The sequence below is a fragment of the Talpa occidentalis genome, unplaced genomic scaffold, assembly GCF_014898055.3.
Source record: "Talpa occidentalis isolate TD23 unplaced genomic scaffold, MPIMG_talOcc4v2.1 talOcc4.11, whole genome shotgun sequence".
Classification (NCBI taxonomy): domain Eukaryota; kingdom Metazoa; phylum Chordata; class Mammalia; order Eulipotyphla; family Talpidae; genus Talpa; species Talpa occidentalis.
In genome coordinates this window covers 91,997,956-92,010,313 of record NW_023601104.1, presented here as the reverse complement: position 1 = coordinate 92,010,313, position 12,358 = coordinate 91,997,956, and the positions used below count along the sequence as shown (strand labels likewise).

At 39.1% G+C, this 12,358-nt stretch overlaps 1 protein-coding gene across 1 annotated transcript in view; it reads right to left on the bottom strand.

Moving 5' to 3' along the window:
• Positions 1-2,956: 2,956 nt before the first annotated feature.
• Positions 2,957-12,358, bottom strand: part of TMED10 (transmembrane p24 trafficking protein 10) — a 32,301-nt gene continuing 22,899 nt past the window's right edge. Inside the window, exons 4-5 of the mRNA XM_037503841.1 lie at positions 4,153-4,279; positions 2,957-3,701 (exon numbers count right to left, since the gene is read on the bottom strand). Coding sequence (XP_037359738.1) covers positions 3,580-3,701; positions 4,153-4,279 — 249 coding nt within the window. The 3' untranslated portion in view covers positions 2,957-3,579. The remainder of the gene's footprint in view (positions 3,702-4,152; positions 4,280-12,358) is intronic.

Genomic DNA, 12,358 nt, shown 5'->3' with positions numbered 1-12,358 from the left:
TATTTACTTATTTATACAAGCACTGGGTACAGTCAGAAGTGCGGGAGGGTGAGAGAATTCACCAGAGCCAGAGCAGGGACCAGAACAGGCAGAAGGACTGAAGTACACTGCTGAGGGCAGCAGCGGGCGGCAGGTGAGGTCTGCGCGCCATGTGGGACCCTCGCCTGGCGGCCGGGGATTGAACTGGCGCTGAAGAGGCTGTGGGCAGTTCTGCAACCCAGTGCTCAACCGCTGCACCACCAGGGAGGCCCTGGACACTTATTTTCTAATTCATCATGTTTAAGTTGCTATACTTTAACACTGAGGCTATGAAGGAATTATTGCCAGTCCAGAGAGGTACTTAAAACAGAAAATACACCTGAAGTGTTTTCTGCTAGCCTTTATTTGAGAAAATTTACACAAAAATCCCCAATCCAACACTTAACAAGTTAATCTATAAATCCCACATGCCTCTTTCCATTAAACAGAAAAATGGCTTATGACAATGGTGTAACGAGGCTTGTATCATTCTTATTATACAGACCATGTTGAACAATAGGCTCAAAAATGGAAGAAAGCAGCTAAAATCCTCATTTTCAAAGCTAATTTGCTCTTACACTAATCTATCAAAGGCAATAAGTTTACTTTTTAGACAAAATCCAGGTGTACTATTATAATGAACTTTAAACCCAAAGCACAAATGTCTGTGTTGGTAGTTTTGGCATAAGTAAAAGGAAAGGACATGGAAACATTTCAGTTTCACAAAGTCACATCTGGCAATGAAAACATCAACAAAATAAAATACTCTCCTCTCCTATCTTCTTTGACATTTTGTCAGAGTAGAAGACTGTAACCAACTGAATTGTTTCCATTGCTTCTATAAAGGGGGAAAGGCACCAGTCAGAAATGTTAAAGCGTTATCTTGTTAGATTAATGGTAGAGGACAGAATTTCACTTTCAAACATCTTAAAGGTGAATCTTAACCTAGGATTTGGTGGTAATTTTCCCTACTTGGATGCATCCTCCATCATTCAGTATGTGTAATATACCACAGATAGCCTTTCTCAAATCTGCTGTCCTGTGGTGAGGATTCTGCAGCCAGGTTGTCAGAAGCAGGGCCTACCGGATCTTAACAGCAGATGGCGATGTCGCACAAGTTAATAAGAACCACTTTGCTACACCAGAGGAATTCATACAGGAAGTAAAAGTTTTGGGTTCACAGTAGCATTAACAGAACAGCTTGAGATTTTAACAACACATTTCACTCCCTCTTCCACCTTTGTATTTTATCTAGTCATCAAAGCAGTATTTGCTATTAATTCTAGTGGGCTACTTCTTCACTGCAAACTGCATGGCTCTAAGCCCTGCATTTCTTTTCTTTTTTTTTTTTAAATAGAGGCATGTTTTTTATTTATTTATTTATTTGGTTGGTTGGTTTTTTTTTGTTTATACATGCACTGGGTACAGTCAGAAGCGCAGGAGGGTGAGAGAATTCACCAGAGCCAGAGCGGGGAGCAGAGCAGGCAGAAGGACCGAAGTACACTGCTGAGGGGAGCAGCGGGCGGCAGGAGGGGTCTGCGCGCCATGTGGGACCCTCCTCTGGTGGCCGGGGAGCAGCCGGGGATTGAACCGGCGCCGCAGAGGCCGCGGGCAGCTTCGCAACCCAGCGCTCAACCGCTGCGCCACTGGGGAGGCCCTCTAAGCCCTGCATTTCTTGCCACTATGATTAGACGAGCCCTGTAACAGTCAGAAGAGTTCAAATAGAGATTACAGAAAGGACAAACTGCTACCCATTTTCTTAGGAAAGGCGGGGAGGGGGGATGTCAAGTGATAGTATTCTTCATAACTGCTTATGAGTATGTCCATCTGTATCAACACTTTCTCTTATTCCCATTAGTAATGGCCTGCAGGCACCTCATATGCCAACAGTGATTCTTTGCTATCCTCACCTATGTGCAAGTTTCTTTATACCTTGTATGTCTTAATTCTTCAGCTGAAACACATTAGGGTAAGAATTAAGTTAGTGACTAGCACATAAAAAGACTTCGTGAACTACTTATTTTCCTCAGTAGATGTTATAAGTTTAAGCAACCACATATCTGACATACATCTAGGACTTACATCTAGGATATATAAGGGACTCTCAAAATGCAACCGTAAAAAGGACTCTAATTAGAAAATGGGCAAAAGACAAGAACAGGTATTTCACTAAGGAAGATACGTAGATGACAAGCACATGAAAAGATGTTCAACATCATGTGCCATTAGAAAAATGCAAATTAAAATCATAATGAGGTATCACTACACATGCCTATTAGCATGACAAAAATAAAAAATAGTAATGATAGCAAATACTGTGCCTGCTTAATTAGCACATATAATAGCAAATAGTGGTGAGGATCTGAAGAAAGTGAGCCAGTCGTACATTAGCGGTGGGATGTAAAATGGCACAGCTACTCTCTGGAAATAACAGCAATTTCTAACAAAAATTAGTATGTGCTTACCATCCAATCCAGCAATTTGCCCTGGGGGGCATTCATTTCCAAATTAAAATTAAAATTATGTTCACATAAAAACCTATATACTAATGTTTACAGCAGCTTTATTAGCAATGACCAAAACCTGAAAACAACCCTGATGTCCTTCCATGGGTGAATGATTAATCTGGGGTACATCCAGACCATGGAACACTACTGAGCAACAAAAAGGAGCAAGCTATTGATACATGCCAACACTTGGATTTCCAGGGAATTACAGAGTGAAAGGTCAATCTCCAAAGGTTACACAATGTATGATTCCATTTATACAAGATTCTTGAAATGTCAACATTACAGAGATGGAGAGCAGATTAGTGGTGCCAGAGGCTGGAGAGAGGAGGCTGTGGCACAAAGGACCCATGTGATCTAACTGTTGTGCATCTTCCGATGGTGGGCACATGAATCTGCACAGAGCTAAATACACACACACCAAAAAAAAGTTCAGGCAGTTAAGCACAAATATTTAATTCTCTAAAAATGAAAATTTCTTTGTTTTCTATAGTTCAAAACTTATTTCTATGTGGTGTCACATCCATCTCCTTTTAAGAAACATAAAATTATGAAAGGATACCACCAGAAGCTACCTAAACATTCAACCAGGAGAGAAAGTTAAGGGTATTGCCACGAGAAATCCAAGGAGAACAATTAGAAGAAAACAAGTTCAACATGGTCGTACAAATCTTGGTAAAGGACCCAGTGCAGAAGCCCAAGCTGATGAGTATGTGGAGAAGGAAAAAACATGGTTCAAACAGATCACACGAGGAAACCCAGTACAAATGCTGGCTTTGGCGTTATCTAGGTAACCCCTACATTTTGTCATAGGTGACTTTAATAATAGTCCTATTGTTGCAAAACCAGTCCAAATCCTACCAAGTTAAAAAGCGGTCCCTCACTGATTTGTTGGGTGGAGGTGGGAACCCAGGTCCTCCCACGGTGAAAGAGATCAGTTCCAGCAAGAAAGCTCCGATGTGCCTCAATGGTGCTTCTGGTAGGATGCCGGAGGCCAGGCACATCCCAGCGGTGTTCTGTGGCTGAGATACAGGTGGGAGGAGACTGGGTCTTATTACTCAATCAACTTCTTGGCCTTGAAGAAGCGACGCAGGTAGAAAACCTGCCAGGTAGCTAGTCCGATGAGACAGAACATTGAAAAGATGCTGAAGTACAGGACCCGAGTGTTTGTTGATTCTAAAAAAACCAAAAACAAACAAAAAATGTAATGAAGCGAGGCTCTGCAAGTGAATCAAGAGTGTTGGGGGCAGTAAACGAGGCAATTAATAACCTTCACTATGTCCCTGGGCATAGCTGGCATTTCAAATAATTTTCCTTTAAATTTTCATTATATGTAAATGTTAAATTTACAAAGATCAGTTCTATCAATTTTGATATACTATAAGCAAACTGAGAATATGGCCAACTGCATAGCACAGAAGAAATTCCTATTCCCTTGAAAATCTAACAAGGGTCACTTACCTATACTAGCAACAACAGTGAGGTAAGCAATTATTCTTCCATGTACCTCCCCACCTCCCACTTGCCCCACTTTGGCAAAACTGAGAAAGGGTACACCAGAATTTATAGGTTGGGGATCTGTCTCCTTTATGAATCCCTGAGAGAAACAAGAGCTGAGTTCTCTCACCATTGGTATCACGCATCTCCTCCTCACGCTTCTTCATGTAGGCGAAGTCATTAACGATAGATTCTGAAAGGTCTTCCAGGCGTCGCAGCTCTACTTCTAAAGGTTTGAGCTTCTCAACCTTTGCAATCTGGGAAAGAAAGGAATTATAAACCTACTCCCTGAGAAATATGCTGTGGTCAAGAATACAACAGAGGAACGTTGACCAGTTTTACCAAACTTAACATCTCTCCTGTCATCATTCTAACACTTTTTGACGTTTGGGTGTCTTCCCTTCCCTGCAAATTGTGTTTCCATCTCAGGCTTTCTTTACACTTTACTTTTGATTAAAACCTTTAAAAAACATAGTATGGTAGACTGTAAAGTAAGATGTACTGTTTCTCGCAGCTTTCAGAACCAAATAAAGCACTTTATTTTGTTCTATTCATGTCTAACACATAAACATTATTATTAGTACAATAAACACAAGAGTCATAACATTAAGTCAAATGTTGTTTTAGAAGAAAAACTACTGGATTCCCCATAGGGAATATATAGGAACGAAAGACTATATATGACTACAGCATTACAATAATACTGCCAACTACAAAATCAGGGAATTCTGGTTTGCTCATTTAAATCCTATAACTACTGTAAGGTTTCTATAACAGCACCAGAGCCCAGAGGAATCCTAGGTTGTCTTAAAAAATAAAAAAAAAGGGTACTGCAGTTTTTTTCTCTTTTAGAATTACACCATTATCAGACGAAATCTCCAAGGAGTTCTCTGTATGCCAAGGAATAATGGATGTGAAAAAGAAATAAACTATCTTCCTTTCTCAACCTAGATCTCTGTGAAACCGCCAGGAGTATCTAATAACTAGAGGTTTATTATAATAAAAAGTTCATTATTCTATTTGTTTTTCTTATCAATCAGACTATAATGTGGGATTATATTTAAAATGGGAATATACCATCAGAATTTTCCAGATCTTAAAAATCCTGTGTACCAGTTGCTCTTAAATTTTTCCACATAGGGAATTCTTCAATTCTTTTTCTACATTTGCATCTTTACTTCCTAAGTTACCATATATTCCCTACAGAACTTTCCTTTTTGGGGTCCAATCTACCTTGTTCCTTTTCTGTTGTTTACAATTAACGCAGGATGAATAAGTGTGTTCTTATGTTCTCTTTGCTTATCTATTGTCTTCACTAAACATGTGAAGAACAAGACAAAGTCTATTTAAAATTATGAAAAATGAAACTGCTGTTAAGATAGGGGTATAAAAATTGAGTTTATATATAAGGTACATAAAGAGCTGGATCTGCAATGATCCACTTCAGTTTTCTTACACCAGATATTCATTTTCTAATATGTCTAAAATGTTGACTAGAGTTAATGACTTGACTGCTGGCAGCAAAGTAAGAGTAAAATTAACTGAATATAAGATTTAACCAGTTGGTTAACACATTGTGCTAACAACTCTCCTGCTAACTGCACAAATGCCACATTTTACCATTAATCTAGAATATATATCTGTTGATTAATTTCTTATAGAACCACAGAGCAAAGATATTCCCTGGAAAAAAAGATACCAATACTAGAGATATCTACTAAGCTGAACCTCAGTTTGTTTAACATTTTCCCTCCTGGTCTATATTCCCCCCTCCAAAACTTCCTAAATGAGGCAGTATAAAGGCAAATGCCATGACAGTTTTTTAGTGATAAATGATTTAAGGCTCCCTAAATAGCAACTTGCAAAAGGAACTGGAAGTGAAACTATGGCTGTGCCTTTGCCAGCTGAAAACAGTATTTTAAAAAATTACTTCGAAAACTACTACTTTTTTACTTAAATGACATTGGACCCCCAAAACCTGTTTCAAATCCTTTTCCTTTTGTTGTTTATTTTTCAGCTGTATAAGCAATGTAGAATTATGTTCTCCTGGTAAAGCTGTTACACTGCTCAGAAGCAGGAAAATCAAAACCATAAAGCCCACCTTCTTAGGTCCTCAATTCTCACACATTCCTTCTCTAAGGGAACCATGGTTAATGAACCTATTTTTATCTTTTCAGTCCTTGTTAGAAGATACACACTATGCTTTTGCATAGTAAGTACACATAGAAAACTATGACTAGAAACCTATTTGTAAGTGGGATCATATTGTATACACTGTTCTCCAGCTTGCTTTTTTCATTAGTAGGATCTTTCCAAAAACTTCAGTGCTTATTCTTTTCAACCGCTGCATGGCTTCCATACGACATATGGGCCATTATTTCCTTAATCATTCAATTCCCAACCCCTTTTCTAGGATAGGTCCTACTCCAGGTTCTATACCTCTATTCACAGAACAGCCCAATTCCTATCTTCCAATGAAATCCTTACTCAATTCTGCCTTTAATTCAGTAAATTATTTTCAAATTTCTGAGTATGATAAAAACCTCATTTCATAAAAACAAACAAAAAAACCCCTCTCCCTGATACCTGCCTTTTTCTTGATACTAATTTAAAATCTAGGGAACTAAAAGAAACACCATGAAACTTAAAACTGTCAAAACCAACTTGCTGTTTCAACCATCTAATACATCAAGAGTACTGAATGGTCAACAGCAACAATAATGGATCTAGTTCCACATTTAACCTAAACCTAGAGATAAAAACAAGTGCAAAATTTGTTGTTTTTAATCTTTTAAGACTCCAACCACAAGGTTTTTATGTGTGCTCATTAGGTGCACAGCACCAAGATAAACTATAATCTCCATCCTAAGATGCTCACATTCCGGTGGAGAGGCTCACATGAAAAGCTATAATAAGGCATTATGTGTTATACATGCACAAAAAGGTTCACATCAAAAGAGGAATGAAAGGTGGCGTGAGATTAATTACAGTTGGAAGGATACAGGAAAGCTTAACAGGAAGTGGGAAAGTTGGCTCTCACAAGCTTTTTGACAGAGATGAGAGAATTCAAGGCTGAGGGGAATCTGCAAACCGAAACATAGGAATGTGCTTATGTTTAGGACACCGTGAGTAGAAGAGTCTGTCTGATGTACTAGGAGCTAGAGGGTGTGTGTACCCGCACGTGTATGCATGCCTGCACTCGTTTCCACACACACTGTGCTTGGGGAAAGGTGGTGGGTAACAGCACATATAAGGCTCAAAAGGAAGGCTGCAGTTAAATTAGGGAAGATGAAGATGGTGGGAGTGCAAACCATGAGACCTAATAGAGTGTGTGTGTACTACATACACTCAGAACGTGATAGGTTTTTCTGTATTTTTGTAATCTCAGTTAATCCTCATAACCCTATAAAGCAAGTATTATTATGCCTAATTTTTTCTGATGAAGAAATTAAGGCTCAGATTCTAAATAACATACCGAAGGTCTCAAAGTTACTCTTTATTTTGTAGATACTACAAATCTGATGAAAACCAGATTGAGTGTCTACATTGAATTTTTTCTCAGTCAAGGGTGAGGTGAACAAGATATATCAAGATGCAAAGATCTGGTTAAGTTGTCCAGTTTATTAAACTCCCTAGGTTTCATATTGCTATCATTTTAATTTTTACAGACTAATAATGGTAAAATTTTGAAATAAATTATGTGTTTTCAGAGCAAAATGGACTGGAGTATGAATGCTCATGTGATCAAGAAAAATTACTGGGCCTCCCGGTGGCGCAGCGGTTGAGCGCTGGGTTGCGAAGCTGCCCGCAGCCTCTGCAGCACCGGTTCGATCCCCGGCTGCTCCCTGGCCACCGGAGGAGGGTCCCACATGGCGCGCAGACCTCTCCTGCCGCCCGCTGCTCCCCTCAGCAGTGTACTTCGGCCCTTCTGCCTGCTCTGCTCCCCACTCTGGCTCTGGTGAATTCTCTCACCCTCCAGTGCTTCGCACTGTACCCAGTGCTTGTATAAATAAATAAATCTTTAAAAAAAAAAAAAGACATAGACGGTTCAACATTAAAAAAAAAAAAGGAAAAATTACTAAAAAAAAGGAGGGGAGAGATAATGAGGAAAAACTGAAGAACCTCAACACCTCTCTCTCAAAAAAAAAAAAAAAAAAAGATCTTCACTGGAATTGTGAATTTTTGCATGGAATTCAAGTAACATGGGCTTGTTTCCATAAGAATTATTACCTTGGGAATCACTATTAATGATACTATGAGTTTCTATACTCAGTGGTAAAAAATAAAACAGTACAATAAACTCTACAAGCAGCATTTAAAAATAGAGTATACTTATTTTGCCCATGAATTATTTTCTTCTTAAAGGATTTCACATGGAGTCCAAAGGAGCTTCCCCTCAGTCCAGTCACACTGACCTCCCCGTCAGACTGCAGTGTATGCACATCTTTCGACTCTTGCACTTAGTGTTCGACATTTAACAAGAGTTAAAGGCAGTGTGTAAAAAAAAAAAGTAATAAAGACATATGTTGTGGGGGAGGAAAAACTGACGCCCTCCTCCCTTGCCTAGGACAAAGCAGCCAATTAGTGTGTATCACCATCGAGACTTTATGCACAGTCAGTATAAAAAGCTTACAAGAAAACCTCTAGCCAAATCTCACTGACTGTTGTTCTGCTCTTTTAAACATCTGATTTAATGTTTAAAGTGTCTGTATAAGTGTAAACCTATACATGTTTCAGAAAGGCAAGCCACGACTCTACTCTACTCTCTTGGATGAAAAGGAGGATGTGTTTTGCCAAGTGCTTGAGAAAATCACAGCCTGGAGAACAATGTGTCCACTAGGGGGCAGCATTACCTTGGTAGGTTGTATTCAGCCATTTAGGTAATCAAAGAATATTATAGATACAAAAACTTCCTTTTCCAATAAGTTACTCAGTCCTTTGGATGGCCAACCAGGATTAGCAGGAGCACTGTCTTTTAACTCCCTACTCAGGGATGCCAAAACGGCACAACTTTCCTATAAAATGCAGGTAATAAGGAAGCCCTGACTTCCAAAAGCACACCTGGCTCAATGTTATCAAAATACTACCTACCTTTGAAATCACAACCAATGAAGACTTTTTTAATTACTCCTATCCACAGATTTCCTCTCTCCTGCAGCCCCAGACTGTACCACACAATTATTACTCAACTCATACATTGTCATAGTCAATTGTTTTGATTTTTATCCTTTTTCCAACACTAGTTTTGCCCATGAACTCAAGAAAAATAAAATGTATACTTTGCATAGAGCCACATACCTAATACTCAGTAATTGCAGTGACTGACCTGTTAGGTCCATTCTATGCTTTCTTCAAAGACCCATTTTCTCATAGAAGTTGGTTAAATGGAAGCAAACCTTGTCTGTGAAGAGCATTCTGTTTCTGTTCTCACTCAGCATTCATTTTCATGAGGCCCTGTATCTAGGAAAATCCCCTCAATCACACCATCACTTTCATCTGCAGTGACAGGTACTATTTGTAGAAGCTACAAGTTATAAAGACTTTCCCTACAAACCTACAACACCTCCAAAAGAACTGTAAATTTCTCTTCTATCATATCCAAATGTTCCACTCCTCTAAGTGATTACTTTAATCTAAAGAGTTCAGAGAATCATATGTAATTATACCAAGGAAAGGTGTTAATGCTCTGAAAAACTGCTTCTTAAAACACAAGCTGAGGGGCTTCCCGTGGTGGCACAGCGGTTGAGCGCTGGGCTGCGAAGCTGCCCGCAGCCTCTGCAGTGCTGGCTCGATCCCCGGCCACTGGAGGAGGGTCCCACATGGCGTGCAGACCTCTGCTGCCCACTGCTCCCCTCAGCAGTGTACTTTGTCAGTCTGCCTGCTCTGCTCTCCGCTCTGGCTCTGGTGAATTCTCTCACCCTCCCGCGCTTCTGACTGTACCCAGTGCTTGTGTAAATAAATAAATAAATCTTTAAAAAAAACCAAAGTTCTACAATGATTTAAAAAAAAAAAAAAACCACAAGCTGAAATCAGCCTCTGGATAATTAGCAGATTTTTTTCCTTGGTGCAGCATTGAGACTGGAGGGAGAAGCTTCCTCCAGTGGTAAGCCAAATTCAAACCACTATTACCTCCATGTTCCCCACCACAGTCCCTGTGAATTCTAGAAGCACAGCAATAAATGTGAAGACCCAGTCTAAAACAAGATAAAGAAGGCAGACCTACGCTCAAGGGTGATCCTACTTGTGCACAGGGGTATGTGAATCATAGGCTTCTTCCAGATGCTCAAAAGGGTAACAACATGCCTAAATAAATCCAGATAATGCCACCAATCTTAGGACTAAATGACATTTAGCAAGTTCCTATTTTTTTCTGTTATATAGTCATTTGGTAGTTTCGAGAAAGGGGAGAGAAGGGAGCTAAAATCGACTAACTGCCAACTTACGTGTCAAGTGTCTTACCTGTGTTATTTAATTTACGTCAAAAAGGAATTTTGGATGTAGTATCAGAGCTGCTCCTTCCCAAGAACATTCAGATAAGAGTGACTGGAAGTTTTCAGCTGTTGCTCCAACTAGGGCAACTGCATTTTTGGTACATCTGTTCATAGCAAATAACAGACCAATGGAGCCCTCAGGCAAAAAAGGATTTTAGTTGTGTTGAAAATGCTGACAGCCACACAAGAAGGGACATACATAGCCCAGAAGTTAAAGGATGTGTTAGATAGCTCCTTCTGCAAACAGCTGTGCTAGTTCACAGACCACAAACTAAAAATAATTGGTTCAATTCCTATACTGATTCTACAAAGATATCCCTCACTAATGGGCAAAAGACAGTGGTAAGAGATCCTTGAGATACAACACAGGCAATCAAAAATGCTTTATTTCTGAGGACATAAGCTTTCTTTCCCTCTATGCTTCTTTACAATATGGCAAGCACCATCACCTTTCATTTGTACCACGTTTACACAGCAAATCTACACGTAGTTAACTGATGAAATTGCTCATAATAGCCTAGTGGGTGGTACAATATTCTACCCATCTATTCAGACACTGATTACTATTGAATTTTTTTGCAAGACCATGAAGGATTTCAGAAATATTAAGTCCACAAATGTGAGGGAGCTGGATGTAAAGGAAGTTAAGAATAGTGTCACCTTCTAAATACTGATGCCAAAGGGCCCAAATCCTCTGGAGATAAAGGTGCTCTAATTACCCCATGGGCCTGAAATTAAATGCCTCAAAAGCTCTACATATGCTCAGGGCTCTCTGGTAATTAGCCAGGTAACAATTGCTTCTAATAACCACATTCTTGTCATAGGAATTAGCCCAGAGACAACTGACAGCTATTTCTAAGCAAGAGTCAAGGGACCCTAACCATGACAGAAAGGAATGATCTTTGCTCTGTGTCATAACCACTCTTCCTGTCTCAATATGGTGCACTTTTTTTTTTTGGGGGGGGGTGAGTAAGGAGAAATGGTGAGAATGAGGGGGTCACTAAAGAAAACAGTGTAAGCGTTTCTTGATTAAGAAACAGAATTTTGAGCTGTATTGTAATAGTGAGTACAGATAAGGGTCTAGGCACACCCAGACTTCCAAAGCAGGAAGCAGGAAAAGGAAACCCTGTGGTTTTCTTTCTACTAGGGATTCCCCTTGTTGGGTTAAGAAAAAGGTCAGGAAATATAAAGACTCTTTCCCAATGTCAATAAAGTCCAAGGGTGATAGAAATTCCAGGAGGTATAGGGTTCTAAAATTCTACATACAGATATCTACGTCATTCTACATTCAAATCCATAATAATGTCATCTGTTTTAAGGAGAAAAATCTGTATTCAATATTAAATCAAGTGTTTTAATATTTAACAAATACCACCAATGACAGCCATCATGTCAAGGATAAACATTATTATCATGAAAAATTGCACAGTAGGAATTCAGTACTTGCTTAGAGTATGGTCTAAAGCTGAGGACAAGCAGCAGTAATTGAAAACTGAAAATCAATTTATCTATTCTTGTACCTCATAATAACGACAACACTTTTTTTAGTGTTTTATACTGTATGATAGCATTTAACATACATTTTCTTAAAATTTAATTCAGAATCTCCTGAACCATGAAAATTTTAAAGAATTTTCAATTTTATTCTTAAACTCATCAAATAAGTTTTACTTTACTTCTTTTAAAGTAGCTTGGAAGCAGAACCAAGCAATTCAAAGCATCCAGAATTGCCTGTTCCTATTTATTGTCTACAAACAACTCAATCTAGTTTTGTTCAACTGAACACTTGAACTAGAACAAAAAGGACAGGCCTGAAGAGCTGTAACTGTGCTACTGCTCCTGTTG